At 37.5% G+C, this 13,992-nt stretch overlaps 2 protein-coding genes across 2 annotated transcripts; one reads left to right on the forward strand and one right to left on the reverse strand.

Annotated features, from left to right (window-relative positions):
* Window positions 1-1,657: 1,657 nt before the first annotated feature.
* On the reverse strand, window positions 1,658-7,182 carry LOC113752425 (protein DAMAGED DNA-BINDING 2). Its single transcript, XM_027296539.1, has 11 exons — window positions 6,843-7,182; window positions 6,612-6,702; window positions 6,361-6,488; window positions 5,808-5,930; window positions 5,620-5,708; window positions 5,370-5,490; window positions 4,760-4,851; window positions 3,751-3,880; window positions 3,267-3,515; window positions 2,968-3,164; window positions 1,658-2,391 (listed from the first exon to the last, which is right to left on the reverse strand). Exons 1-11 carry the CDS (start codon window positions 7,071-7,073, stop codon window positions 2,145-2,147), a joined length of 1,698 nt encoding a protein of 565 aa, XP_027152340.1. The 5' UTR covers window positions 7,074-7,182; the 3' UTR covers window positions 1,658-2,144.
* Window positions 7,183-9,877: 2,695 nt separating this feature from the next.
* Window positions 9,878-12,725, forward strand: LOC113752453 (E3 ubiquitin-protein ligase AIRP2). Its single transcript, XM_027296565.1, has 5 exons — window positions 9,878-10,202; window positions 11,137-11,287; window positions 11,468-11,534; window positions 11,634-11,868; window positions 12,453-12,725. The coding sequence occupies exons 1-5, from the start codon at window positions 10,138-10,140 to the stop codon at window positions 12,661-12,663; spliced, it is 729 nt and encodes a 242-aa protein (XP_027152366.1). The 5' UTR covers window positions 9,878-10,137; the 3' UTR covers window positions 12,664-12,725.
* The last annotated feature ends 1,267 nt before the right edge of the window (window positions 12,726-13,992 follow it).

Raw genomic sequence — 13,992 nt, forward strand, 5'->3', positions numbered from 1 at the left:
AAAGGTTCTGCCTCTTTCACCATCAGAAAAATGGTCATCAATTGAGTCCTCGTCCGATACAATTGAAAGAGGTTCTGAGCTTGCTCAATAAATACTTCAACTATCAAAAGCATTTGCTGCACGCCGGATGGTGTATTAGGTGTAAATTTCACGATTAGAGTCTGCATTATTTCAAGGGAAACTTTTGTCGAGACCCTTATGGATAACATACATTCTAGAGATCAAGGACGTAGCAAATTATGCCTTTTGTCTAATATTGCCATTTGAGTTATTAAGTTTTGCTCTTACTGGGATTGATTGAACTTTATTCTTCCTATCATCTCAGGTTGTATGATTTTGTCATGACTAAACCAGAATTGGAAAACATTCTGCGCCTGTTACTTAACAGTAGAAGTATTTCTTCTCTGGATTATAGATACATACGGACGCATGCTGGTTTTGACATAGGTTTGTTTAAAAAACATTGTACAACCCTGCAAGTGTCTGATGCTATCCCGGAGTTCATTAGTTCAAGGAAGCGAAGCCAATTAATGGTCCAAGGAAAATGAAAAATGTTTTCAAGGAGTAATTATACTTCCCGAGAGAGAGAGAGAGACAGAGAGAGAGTGTGTGTGTAAAGGCAATCCTGTATTGCCACGATAGGAGATCGTCGATGAGTAGACCTGCAAACGAGTCGAGCCGAGTTGAATTTTAGCCTAATCGAGTCGAGTCTCGACTTAATTTTATTGAATTCGAACTCGAGCTCGACGAGCTGGCAATTTAAAGCTTGAGCTCGAGCTCGACTTGGCTCGAGCTCGAAAAAAATAAAAAATAAAAATTTAATTTTTAATAAATAAAAAAATAATATTTTTTTTAATAAATAATAAAATATTAAGGATATATATGTAATTTTATACTTAAAATAAAAAATATATATATACTTAAAATAAAAAGAATAAAAAAATATATTAAGCTCGATTTCGACTCGAACCAGCTCGAACAATTTGATTTATTTGCAATCCTAGATGAGACAATGGCCACCGCTTCTAGGATTACCATTTTGCGATGATTGCCTATGCAGCTAGCGCCCGTAACTATCTTCTTCCGGAAGGCTGGAAGTCAAGGTTACGAATATCTGGGCAATATTACACGGCTCGACGGCTAATCCTATCGGTTTAATAGCTATGTCCATTGCTTCCCTCAACCAACTTGTTATCCATTTTAATCGTTAAGAAATAAATTTCAACCGTGTGAAAACAGGCAATCATTAACTGATGACGTGTGCAATCATTAACTGCTTCATAAACATTAATATTTTTCTAATCTTTCTCATACTTGCTAATTTCATGATGGACTGCATTTTTCACTTCCTCTCTTCATCTGAATTCAAATTGGTGCTAATTTCTTATACTTGATTACTTCTGCAAGGGGGAAGAGGGGGTGGAGGGGGAAGAGGGGGTGGTGGGGAAATAGGAGGAGGAGGAGGAGAAAGAAAATAATTAAAAAAATAGAGGGGAGGGTGAGCTGGCAGCCGGTGGTAGGAAGATCCGTGGAGGTGTGGAAGAGGAAGAAGAAGAGGGGAAAGAAAGGACCAAACCGAAAAAAAAAGGAAAGAAGAAAGAAAAAGAAAAGGGAAAAATAATAAATTAGTTTTTCAAACACTCAAATACACAAATTCTACTCCCAAAAAACACGCCAAAGTTTAATAGAAACATCCAAATAAACACACCATCCACGAAGCCTCAGAATAACCGTACACCTCAGGATTACAGTAGAGGGAATTTTAACTATCCATCCAAGACAGCAACGTTCCGTATCAAAAGATCACATTCAAAAAGGATTAATTACACTTTGATATTCACACGACTTACAGAAAAGCTGGAGAGCAAACAAAAGCAACCTACCGACGGTTAGTCAAGAGCAGAGCAGGGGAGAATTACAAAAACAAAAAATTTGAAATATTACATCCTGCTCAGGGCTAATAATAATACTTAAAACACGAGAAGAGCCAGGGGAACCCGAGGAGGGAAAGAAAAACATCAAAGGAGTGCGACGGGAAGAAATGGCAGCCTATACAAGATTAGCAGACAAAAGTCGACACAAGTTGCTTTCTTGTTTTCCTTTCACCCAAATTCAGTGGTTCCCCAGAGGAATTTGCCAAACAGCTAGTGCTTCTTAGATGATTTTGATTTTGATTTTGATTTAGAAGTTGAAGTTGAATCTAGATAAGGTTGCTTAGACTTAACAGTCTTACCTTTGGTGGTGAATCCATCATCATCAGAATCACAATCACTTTCATCTCCAAATTTTCTTTTGGCTTTCTTCTCGGCCTTTCCGCAGAGAACAATCTTCCTTTCATCTATAGGCTTCTCAATTTCATGCTTCTCCTTTGGTCTCCAAATAAAGAGAGACCTGTGTAACGTACAGTTAACACTCAAACCATCACACGAAAATATCCAGTGCTTCAAACAAGGTTAGGACTCCAGAAACCTATAAATGTAAATTACATAATAATCTCTTTTGCACTATACCACTCAAAATATTTGACTGAAAACTAATATATCTGAAACAGAATGAAATGGAAAAAAATGACTAAACAAATTTGTCAAATCCACAAAAGCTACATCTCAAAACAAGATCAAGACATGGTGGAGATACTACTCAAAAACTTTTTGACCATAACAATAAACGAATGATCAGCCAAGAAGGATCGATGACAAAAATCAAGCATCAAGTATTAAGTAGACGAGTAGATGTGAGCGCTCAATACAATAATTGTATTTTCACTTCCAATACGGGACAAACTCATCAAACATCCTAATTATGAGGCATAAAAATCATAGACTGGAATTTTAAATGACAATCAGAAGCAATCTATTATCCACATAAAGACGAGCCTTAACATAGATTGCAGAAGGAAGCACACAGATACAAACAAACCTTGCAAACCATTAACTGACACAAGTGAGGACATAATAGGATCCAAACCTTGAACTACCAGATGCCAAAATATCATCGCGTGGATGCAACTTGTTCACAGGACTGATAGTTGTAATGTTTGGATCCATGATCTCTGCAACTAACTGCCCTGTGCTGATGTCTATAAAATCAATAGGATGCAGAGCAGCTCCATTATAGTTTTCACTTATGTAACGTCCAATAACAACAAGAGACTCCGATTGGTCCTGTGCGAGTGTCTAACGTTAAAAACCTTTGCCATTTACTTCTAAGCAGTCATTTCTACACGTACAAATAAATGCTGTAAAGCTATGACCATTGTAGCTAACCTTTGGATCCCATTCAGCCCGAAAAGCTGTCAGATGTCGATTAAAATCATGACTATGCACAATCTCTCGACTTGGAGAATCAAGGCTTCCAAAGATGGAATCCCACACACGAATCCGGTTATCCTGTGATGTAGTGAGTATTTTACTACCAGTAAGTGGTGAAAAATATGCTGAGTTAACAACTCGTTTGTGTGGTAGATCAACAAGAGAGGATCCAGTCTCCAACTGCCGCATATCCCATATACGAGCCTGAAATGAGAAATATTTAGCAACAATGAACATGACCATTCACACAGAAGCCTGCTGCAATCATAAGCTTCACATATCATAAAAGATATTATCCATCTCCTATTCCAGTTTATTCATGTCAAATATACCTGTTTTTCTTAACAGCAACAGAGTGAAGATAGTGGTTTAAGCCAAAGCAATAAGTAAAATGTCACCAAAAGAAACATAACATGAATAAAATGGTAAAGAACCTTACAAAGTGATCATTCCCACAACTTAAGAGAAGATCTGGTTGAAGGGGATTACAGTGCAGACCAACAACTTTGCTTCCTTTCTTATGAATGAGAATAGGCTTCCCTGTCACATTGTTGGAGCGCATATCAACCCTGAAATTTTCAATTACAGATAAATAATCGCGGGCAAGGCAGTATCTTATAAGCAGACTAACATATAGATGAACAGAGATCTGCACATGAGAATACAATCTTTGTAGAAGAAACAGCTTGAAGAAATTTAGTAAGAAATGAAAGTAAGCATAACTGTCCTCCCTTCTTTGTTCTTGAAACTTTTCCCATTCCCTCATTTTTACTCACAACCAATTAAGTTGGGATTTCATTTATTGTTGACATGTTAGAACAACTATTTTTGGATATCTTGACCAAATAATTTCTGACTCACTTAGAAAATCGGAAGGAGAGAAAATTTGCAGAACCTTAAGATTGAGGGGATCTATGAAGAAGTGGGAGGAAGGAAGAAATCCACAACTAACCAGTAACACATTGATATCTCCAAATTCTGAAAATAACACTTGGAAAGCTAGACAACTAGGGCTAAGAAGCACCAAAAATTAAGGATACATTCATTCGAAACCATGGTGTTGATAGACTCAGTAAGCTTCCTACCCTGCTTAGTAGAACATGATCACATAATTCCTAATACACACTTTTTTCCAAGACTTAAAAGCGCACATAGTAGCGAGGGGCTTTTTTTGGGCTTTTCTCCGTCCATAAAGAGCTTTGAGCTGATGGCTCACAAGAGCTGTCAAAGGGAACAAATGGTGTAGACTATAGATCGAATATTAAAGCAAGACTTTTAGTAACAATTCATTACATTTATTAACCACATGCCTCGAATTTGCACAACTGAGCAAATAAAAAACTTCTTCTCACTCACACCTATGCAAAAATTCATTATCAAATGCTTCAAAAGATATGGTAGCCAGAGATTAATTTGTAACCACAATAGATAACAGAACTTATACATACGTATACAGACAGCCAAAGTTATCTGCAACAAGTACGACTCCTTTGTCCAAATTTATGTCCAGCCCATAAAGCATCCTCCAAGTGCTTGGACCCTAAAACACATCCATCAAAATCATACTCAGGAAACCCAAGAAAGAAAGATTGATATACATAACTAGCCACATTTTAGCAAATGCACCAGCAATGGATGCTCAAACTAGTGTTTTTCCCATCCCTAAAAATGGAGTAACATCATTTCACAGAACAGCAGCTCTCTCAATAAGGAGCACCTTGAGGATGATGCACTGTGTTCAAATCAAGTGAATAAGAATAATAATAACCGGCATATAAGTCATCTTAACTCTTTAAGTGTAACTAGTCAACTCAACATAAATTTTATCTCAAGCTTACAGTTGGCGAAATGCTTAAGCAAATTGAAGTTCTTAGTTATTTATTATACAACTACAGTGAAAAGTTTAAACCTGATACTGAGCAACAACAATAACAAGAACAACAAGGACAAGATAGAAAAGAAGTAAAAACGAAAAGTGGAATTAGGAAACTACTCCAGGTCAAAACTTGCACAAAACAAATAAAATGTGTTATTTCCAGTTATAAACCAATGTAGTACCTGCCAGCCATTAGGATTAAGGTTCATCAATGATAATGATATTCCAGTCTCCAAATCTACGCAACAAGCTGTCCCATCAGAAGAACCAGTATATACTGTTCCATCATTTCTTGGATTTAACCTACATATGTATCGTAATCAATCAATCCTTCCTATCACATTGTGAAATTTCACCATAAACCGTGTGTTTTAACAGGTGACACACGTACAAGGAAAAAAATTTATAAGAACTGGTAAAAGCAATGCTCACTTCATGTTGTTCAGTATACAACCATGTATGTCACTGTAGACAGTCTTCTCATATACCTTGCAAAAATCCCAAACTCCAAGTTGTCCTTTCTAAGCAAGATGAGAGGCACAATTCACTGATCACTAACTCATCCATAGAACAATAACAGTCAACAAACAGCAAAGAAAAGTATCAGAATGAACCCACACCTTATCACCAGATAGGAGAATGTTATCATTTGTAGGATGGAACTCCAAGCATGTTACTCGTCTACTATGGTATCTTATAACCGCACAGTTTACTTGATCTGGAATGACAAATTCTGGTTTCATCTAATGCCAAAACCATGAAAAAAGAAAATGAATAAACTTATATCCTTTTTTTTTTGGGAGAACACATTTAACTAAGGCTCGGCCAACATACCTACCCACACAAAAATATTTTTTATAATTCAAAATCCAAAATCAACATGTTTTAAGCATCGAAGAAAAACACAAATATGAAATCATCCAAAAGTAAATGCTAAATTCTACTATATCACAGCTAGAACAACTTTATTGAACATAGCGCTGAGAAGAAACTATCAAAACAGAAGTTGTTGCATCATAAGCAAAGGTATACTAATATAACAACATTTTATCATGGAGGCAGGCATCCGAAACAAAATTAAGGGCAAATTATGGCAAAATCAAGACACGGACTTGTTGAGCTATAAACCTATGTCCAGTGTACAAGTGATGCTTTCAAGCAAAGAATGCTCACTTTAGGAATATGAGGCCTAAGCTGGCGCTGGAACACATAATCCAATGACCTATGGGTGTTTCTCCGAGGTGCTGGGACAACCCCGTACTCAGTAGCCACTCTGTGAGGGCAAGTCATCGTGGTGTGCCCTTGAATGGCCAAAAATCATCGCAACCAAAAAAAAAAAAAAATAGTTATGAGTTATTAGTGAAGTAACACCTTAGAAATTTACACTTCTAAAGCAGTCTGAAGCAGAAAGAAGAAAACTATACCAGGCATTTTACAAAGAAAACACGGCTTCATTGGACAATCGATGTAAGTAGCGCCTTTAAAGCCTGCTTCATGACCTGTTCTCTTGCACACCTAATAAAAGTGCGCATAGAAACTCTTACTCAGCAATTCCCAGCGTACAACGACGAAAGGAAAGTTAAAATTTAGACTTCTAACAAAAATCATGAAATAAAAAGAAAAAGAAAGGTACGAGCATGAAGGAGCTTGCTTACCTTGCAGACTTTTTTGAGACTAATAGTAATAGGCGTTTTTTTCTTGGTCACTGATTTCTCTTGCTCTTCTTCTCCTTCTTCCTCATCAGCCTTCGGTTCAGTTACTTCCTCTTCTCCTACGACGTCGTCTTCTTCATCGATTTCGTCCTCGTCAGACGAACTTTCTTCGGAGTCGGTGTCTCGCTCGATCACGACTTTCGGGAACGACGTTCTCCGGGTTTGTGGGGGCATTGTGGGGAAGTAAGCAAGAGCGAAACAGGGAACAGAGAGAATGTTGGGTTTCGGAAAGCACGGAATTCGAAGCGGTGGTTCGCTTGTGCAGAGTGAACTGTGCAGACGGCAAAAGTTCAATTAATTTACGCCCAGTGAAAGACGTCTTAACGGACGACCTTTGCACACTACAGGGCGGGGACGCTTGGATATGAATTGACGATTGTATCCTAATGATTCTTCGGTACGGACGTCAGGAGTCCGGGATTTTCTCGACATTGTAATGTCAAGAAGGGCGGGAGATTACGTGGCCCGTTGTTAGCCCCACCTTTGGCCTTGTAGCCACGTGTTTCTCACGTGCCTCTCCGTAAGAATATGCTCTTTTTTTTTATTTTTGGGTTTTTTTTAAAAAAGAATTACCACAATGGTCCATACAATTTTGATAAATCATATTATTGTGTCTATCAGCTATAAATAAGATGTACTAGCTTGAGTTTTTTTATTTTTTTTAGCAGGGGAGGAGGCAAGAGGATCTGAACCTAGTTACTCTAATTTCGGAAGCCTAGCAGCTTGAGTTAATATGCACAATTAATGCAAATTAAAACAAGTAAACAACTAACAAATTGTTGTTTGGAGTGCAATTTTTTGAGAGGTTTTGTAGAAAATTTTACAGTAATTTTCAAAGAAATTATAATCTATATTAGGTAAAAAAAGTGATTAAAGAATATGATAAAGCATATTCTCATGGAAATCCAAAAAAAAATTTCTACAAAGAATGGAATCCAAACAAGGATCTATTTGGAAAGTGTATTTTTTAAGTGTTAATATAAAATTTTACTATTTGAATCGTGTATTTGATTGAGGGTTTAAGAAAAATAAAATAAAAAAAGACTTTTTTTTATTTTCTTTAACTTTTCTTTTTCTTCCTTTCTTTCCTCTCTTCTTCGTTTGCTCACACAATAGCAGTAGTGGAAGTTTCCTGTGGCAATGCCACCACTGGCCACTGGTGGTTGGTTGCCGGCCGCTGCCTCTTCTATTGAGCAAAGTTTCACCCTCCACTCCATTTTTCACATGGAGTCCGTTTCCAGTATTAGTTTTCACAAGAAAACAAATAAAAATTGATCAACATCAAAAGCACAGCTAGTGTTAGGTTTTTTTTTTTTTCTCTTTCCTTCTCCTCCTCCCTCTTCTCTCTTCTCCCTCAATTCTTTCCCCTTCTCGTGATCCCCACCTCCCTGTCCCAATTTGAACAAGGAAGAGGAAAAGAGAGAATAGAGGAGAGGAAGGAAAACGATGGAGGTGAAAAAAAAACAAAGAAAAAAAAGGCGGCTACAATGTGGGACGGCAGTGGTGGAAGGTTAAGGTGAAATGATGGTGGTAGGAAAAAAAAAGGTGTGTGTTTTATGATATTTTGATATTTGTATTTTAAAAAATATAGGGTATTTTTAGATGTTGCTATAGACAAAATTATTTAAAAAAACTTTTATTATAAAAACTAGGCAAAAAAACTAGGGTCCCAAATGGCGTCATTTGAAGAAGACGTGCGATAGATTTGTGCGGCAATTGCCAATTTCCATTCCCAAAAGTCTAGAGTACCGTGCTGATTTCTTAATCCATTCGAACTGAATTCAACAATGCATGTTAACCTACTCAAAAAGCGTGTTAAAAACAGTTGTTTTATGACATTAAAGCGTGATTTAATTGCAAATCGAGTCACGGCCGTGCCAGAAGTTCAATTATGGTCTGGACTCTGGACCAACTACAGCTACTTAGCAAACCCAGTGACTTGTCTTTTGATCAATGAAAATGATGTAAATAATGTCGTGGAACCCATTAATTTCAAATCAAATACAATTAATGACGCGCTTGTTTGTCCAATTAGTAATAAGAATCTGATCAGTGACTAAATATTGGACTTGTCAGGTGGTTGGCTTAAATGTAATGAAATTTCTGGTGGGTCATTGGCTTTCATTTGGAATTTCTGATCAGTCCCGCTCCTAGTCCGTGTGAAATCCAGCTTAAGAAGTTCCGTTACAAACTGGCCCACTAGAAACCGGCTATGGACTGATCTGCTGGTATCTTCATTGAAATGCTCACGTGTTCCTGCACTTGATGAAGACGGGATGACGATGAAGGAAATGTTTGTGTTAGATTGACGAAACGGTATCGCTTGTATAAAAAGATGTTGTGTTGGAACTGTTGAGGAGGCAGCCTACGTGACGTCACCCAATCTAATAAGAAAATCTGCCATGGAACGGAAGCAAACCATCCAGGGACCCATAGCAAGCACTCATTGCTGAAGAAGTGGATAATGCTTCCGTTTCTTTTCTTTTTGGTAAAATAAAAGTTTTGATGGATCCGACTCCGTTTACTATCACGAATTATTGATGGGACATTCTTCAATATTGTTCGCTAACATATTTTTAATATTAATAGCGAGATTCGAACACATAATTTTTTGTGGTAACAAAATTAGTCCATCTTTGCTAACCGAGCGGACTCGTGTTGGCGAAAAATGCTTCCATGATAATCAGCTGTGGCCGCCATTTTTATGATTATGAAAACCAGGGACTGAGGCTCCGGGCTTCTCTTCTCCTCTTCCACCGTCCTACTTCCCTTCCAGCAGTCAGCCCAGCTCTATAACGCCACGTCATAAATTAATAAAACTAAGTTGACAATATTACCCTCAACATAGGGTTGTCGTCCTCCCATTGGCAACCGGCAACAATAAAAAACACATCAAAGTCAGGAGATTGCAATCCATTTGGCCACCTACGTCGATGTGACATCAACAGACAGGAGGATAAGAGCACTTACCAAGCAAAACCGAAGGATAAGGTCGTCATTAACTGAGAATTTAGCAGGCACGAAAGTCACAGACACTAGAAACAAAACCCCGCCTTTTTAAATATTTTCCTAATCAGGGGATAGTGTAGTGATTCTTTAGCGGTTTACAAAAACGCGGGTGCAGTAGGCTGCGCCAAAACAGCTGGGGAAACGGATGATGATATTTTCCTAAGGTTTATCTTTATATATTCTGGGGTTTTTTGGCTGGGAATTTTTACGGGAGTAGAATTTAACGGAGATGGGGAAGTCATTTAAGGATTCTCTTAAAGCTCTTGAAGCAGATATTCAGCTCGCAAATACTCTGTAATTCAACTTCCTTCTCTGTCTCTCTCTCTCTTTTTCCCGACTGTCTTTTTTCAGCTATTATTTCTTATTTGTCGGTGTTTTTCCCCATTTGCTTTTTGGTAATTATGGGAGAACAGAAGCGGTTACATAAAATCAGAACCTGTTTAAATTCGATGATTGTTGCCCAACTATGGGTGCATGGTTTCTTGCGAGTTTTTTTGAGTGATTTTGGTATTTATGGTTTTATTTTGAGTGAAATTACATGGGATTATTATTGATGACCAAGAATTTTGCTAAGTCAACTGTTTTTTGCATTTATGCTTTGGGAAGCTAGCCAAATTTTTTAAAGGGTAGTTGGAATTTTTAATACACTATGCATGTCAGAGTCTTCCAGGGATTGTAAAATTTCATTTGTCTTTGATGAATAGATTATTTATTTTGGTTTGACACTTAGCAATCAACCATTGATTATGAAATGGAGTATCTAGTCCAAGGATGGTTTGAGTAATGAAGCCCTGCATTTCTTGTAGCTTGGTTGAAGAACTTGTTTTCACTATTTAGATCACTTGTTTGACGCCCAAATGCGTGCTCCATTGCAACTTACATGGAATATCATGTTTAACCTGCAACTATGAAAAAGGGTACAAAATTGTTGATTCGTCCTAAGCAACAATTGGCAAGCTGGCGATTTTATAGACTGAAACAGGGTCGTTATGAGACCAAAACAAGAAGGAATTCAATCTTGTGCTTTGTCAGTTTATGTGCTTTCTGTCATTATTGAATTAATGATACCCCGTGGTACTTAGACATCGAATTGTAAATCTACTACTGATGGAGGTTGTTGTCGTTACAGTGCAATTTTTGTCTATATCTTTTGCTACAAGGATGCAATTTTTTACTCAAATTCATTCTGGCAGAGTTCCGTAAATTTCTATCATGTCTTCCTGTCCAGGGCTTTGAGTTATCCAAGGGAAATTGATGGAGCATGCCTTCAAATGCGGCTCTCTTATGCTCCAGCTGCACATATCTTCCTTTTTCTTGTTCAGTGGTTTGATTGTCAGCTTGCTGGCGCTCTTGGCTTGCTTCGAATTCTCGTATCTATGGTAAATCCCTGTTTATTGTACCTTCATATTGTAGCCTTGCTGTTCTACCTGTACCTTGTATCTGGTGCATGCTAATCATCCTCCAGCCATGTTTCCTCGAGTAACAATTGTCTTTGAACACCAAAGTGACTACATTGTTACTTTTCTTGTGGGTTCTGACAAAATGATGGGCTTGTGCAGGCATATGCAGATGGCAGACCTGCTATGTCTAGTTATGAAAGGAAAGCAAGCATCAGAGAATTTTATGGTGAGTGATAGCTCAAAGGATTATTGTTATTTGATATTCCTTAAGTGGGGACTATTCTTTAGATACTATAAGGTGTATGCTTCTTTGCCGTAAAAACAGGTATAATTTTTCCTTCTTTATTGCAACTTCAAAGAGGGATTACAGATTTGGAAGACAACAAACAGAAAAAGATATGTTCAGTTAAGTACTCAAGAAGGGATGAAATGGATCGTGGAAAAATATCTGAAATTGATCTAGAAAGAGAAAAGGAATGTGGAATTTGCATGGAAATCAATGGCAAGGTTGTGTTGCCTTATTGCGGCCACTCTTTGTGCCTAAGGTGTTATCGTGATTGGTAAGTCTGATTCTTTTCTTCTGATTCTGTTCTTGGAACTTGGCAAAATTTAGCATTACCTTTCTTGGCTTCCTGGTAAATTGAAGTCCACTAGCCTTTTTCCCTCGGAGCTTTAGAATTCTGTGGTGCAAATGATTTCAATGTCATTCAGCAACTGCTTTATTTTCCCCCCTTTTTGGGCTGCTTTATTTGATACCCTGCTATTGAGTGCCCCATTCCTGCCCCTTCTACTTGTTTTCCACGGGGTGCCTTGGCATTTCATTGCAGATGTAAGACGCTTGCTGGTGCAGGGTCTACTGAATCAGGGAGGTCCATATACGAAATGTGCAATTATACATTTTTCCATTTAGAAGCTTAAAATTCTAGACAACTGTGGAAGGTTTTTCTGTCCAATCCAGTTATATTAGGGCCTTATGCATCTTTTTAAATTGCAGGAGATTGATTGCTGATAATCTGCTCTCTGTTTCTTTTTTTTTTTTTTTCTTTTTGGTAGGAGTTGATAATCTACTTTGGTTGAGAACTATATAAAAATTTTCATTGGAAAAGTTGCTTGGCTCTTGACTTGATTTTCATATTTTTCTCAGGCGTCGCCGCTCTCAGTCCTGTCCCTTTTGCCGGACCACTCTCAAACGAGTGAATTCAAGTGACATCTGGATCTGCACTGATAGCAGTGAAATTGTTGATTTATCTGTGATTCTGGAAGAGAATTTGCAGAGGCTGTTTATGTTCATTGAAAAGTTGCCCCTTCTTCTTCCAGATTCATTGTTAAACCAACACAATTTCGCTATTAGGTGACTCGGTTTCATTTTCTGTACATCAAATCGTTGTTCTATAAAGTTCAATCCATTTACCTTGGAGAGAGTTTCGGACCTTCTGCTTTTGCTTTGACTAGCTTCTGGCCTTTTCTTATTTAACCCGCAAGGGTTAGAAAGAGATATGGTGGTATATCATTTCCGAAAGAAAAATGATTTTCTTTTGAGGAACGGTAAAAAGCACAAGGATGTAAATTGGTTTTCTTTAGGCTATGATGATGCGATAGTAAGGCCTTGTTTGGATTGCTTGTTTCCGTCGAAAAATATTATCATTTTCCGTGATCACATTTCCCTATCACATTTTTCCCTCACATATATCAAATCGCTACAGTAATTTTTCTATGAAAAATGACGAAAAATGCAATCCAAACACAACTGTTGGGTGAGATGCAAATGCTGATGATTGACGAACTAATTGTGCTGGAAGAAGTTCCAGAACTTTTTGTGCAGATTTCATTCTAGTTTCTTAACTTAAGGACGAATCCATTGAAAAGAGCATCATAGGAGGATCAGATAGTTTAGAGATTAGTATTGTATATGTTCTCGATATTTCTTGAAAATTTGTGTTTTATTGAAAAATCTGCCCCCAATTGTTTTACACCTGATTAAAAGCACAATGACGTGAGTTTAGTTGGATACTTGGATTTACCTAAAAAAGTACCTCAGTCAAGAACACTTCTTTGTGTTTGGAGACAGATTTTTGTTAAAACTTACTATTTTAGGAACAAATTTTGGTTTTCGTCAAATTAAAAGTTTGTATTGACAATTTCAGTTTTTCTATCCTTGTTCACAACTGATTCGTTGCTTTTTTAAGGTGTTCCTGGACTATACTTCACAGGGTGCTTGAAAACTTCTAGATTTCTTGTGTCTCATGCCTGTCTCTCGCACAGGAAATTCAGACCAACCAAGTATAGTGGTTCTGACCAACCCCTTCTATATATTTTTTTCCTTTTGTGGGTGCGAAAGCAAGTGTGATCATGTGCATATGGCATGGCGGTCCCCTCTTCAAATTAAAAATAGAAAAAAGCCAAAGAATAATTGGGCTAGTCATATGATCCTGCCACGTACAAAATCTTCTCATTCTTTCATTTTCCTTTGCCCGTCATTCGTTGCCAGCTCAGTCCACATTCCCTGGCCCCATTGCTCAAGTACGGAAATTATAAAGACAATGTGTAAAAGAGAAATAAAGAACCAATTGCTCCTGGAGGAGGAGTTGTTCACTAAGAAAGATTTAAAACTTTATATGAATTTAGATCAAGGAATTTGAATATTCAGACTTTTTTGACTTTTCCGATCTACATTTTTATATCTA

Source organism: Coffea eugenioides, chromosome 1, assembly GCF_003713205.1.
Source record: "Coffea eugenioides isolate CCC68of chromosome 1, Ceug_1.0, whole genome shotgun sequence".
Classification (NCBI taxonomy): Eukaryota; Viridiplantae; Streptophyta; class Magnoliopsida; order Gentianales; family Rubiaceae; genus Coffea; species Coffea eugenioides.

Bases quoted from the DNA above. Each gene is read 5' to 3' on its own strand.
- LOC113752453 (XM_027296565.1), top strand. From the start codon at position 10,138: ATGGGGAAGTCATTTAAGGATTCTCTTAAAGCTCTTGAAGCAGATATT. The intron at 10,203-11,136 runs GTAATTCAACTT...CTTCCTGTCCAG, and splicing joins ATTCAGCTCGCAAATACTCT to GGCTTTGAGTTATCCAAGGG. The intron at 11,288-11,467 runs GTAAATCCCTGT...GGGCTTGTGCAG, and splicing joins TTCGAATTCTCGTATCTATG to GCATATGCAGATGGCAGACC.
- LOC113752425 (XM_027296539.1), bottom strand. From the start codon at position 7,073: ATGCCCCCACAAACCCGGAGAACGTCGTTCCCGAAAGTCGTGATCGAG. The intron at 6,703-6,842 runs GTAAGCAAGCTC...CACTTTTATTAG, and splicing joins GTCTCAAAAAAGTCTGCAAG to GTGTGCAAGAGAACAGGTCA. The intron at 3,881-4,759 runs GTATGTATAAGT...TGAAAATTTCAG, and splicing joins AACTTTGGCTGTCTGTATAC to GGTTGATATGCGCTCCAACA.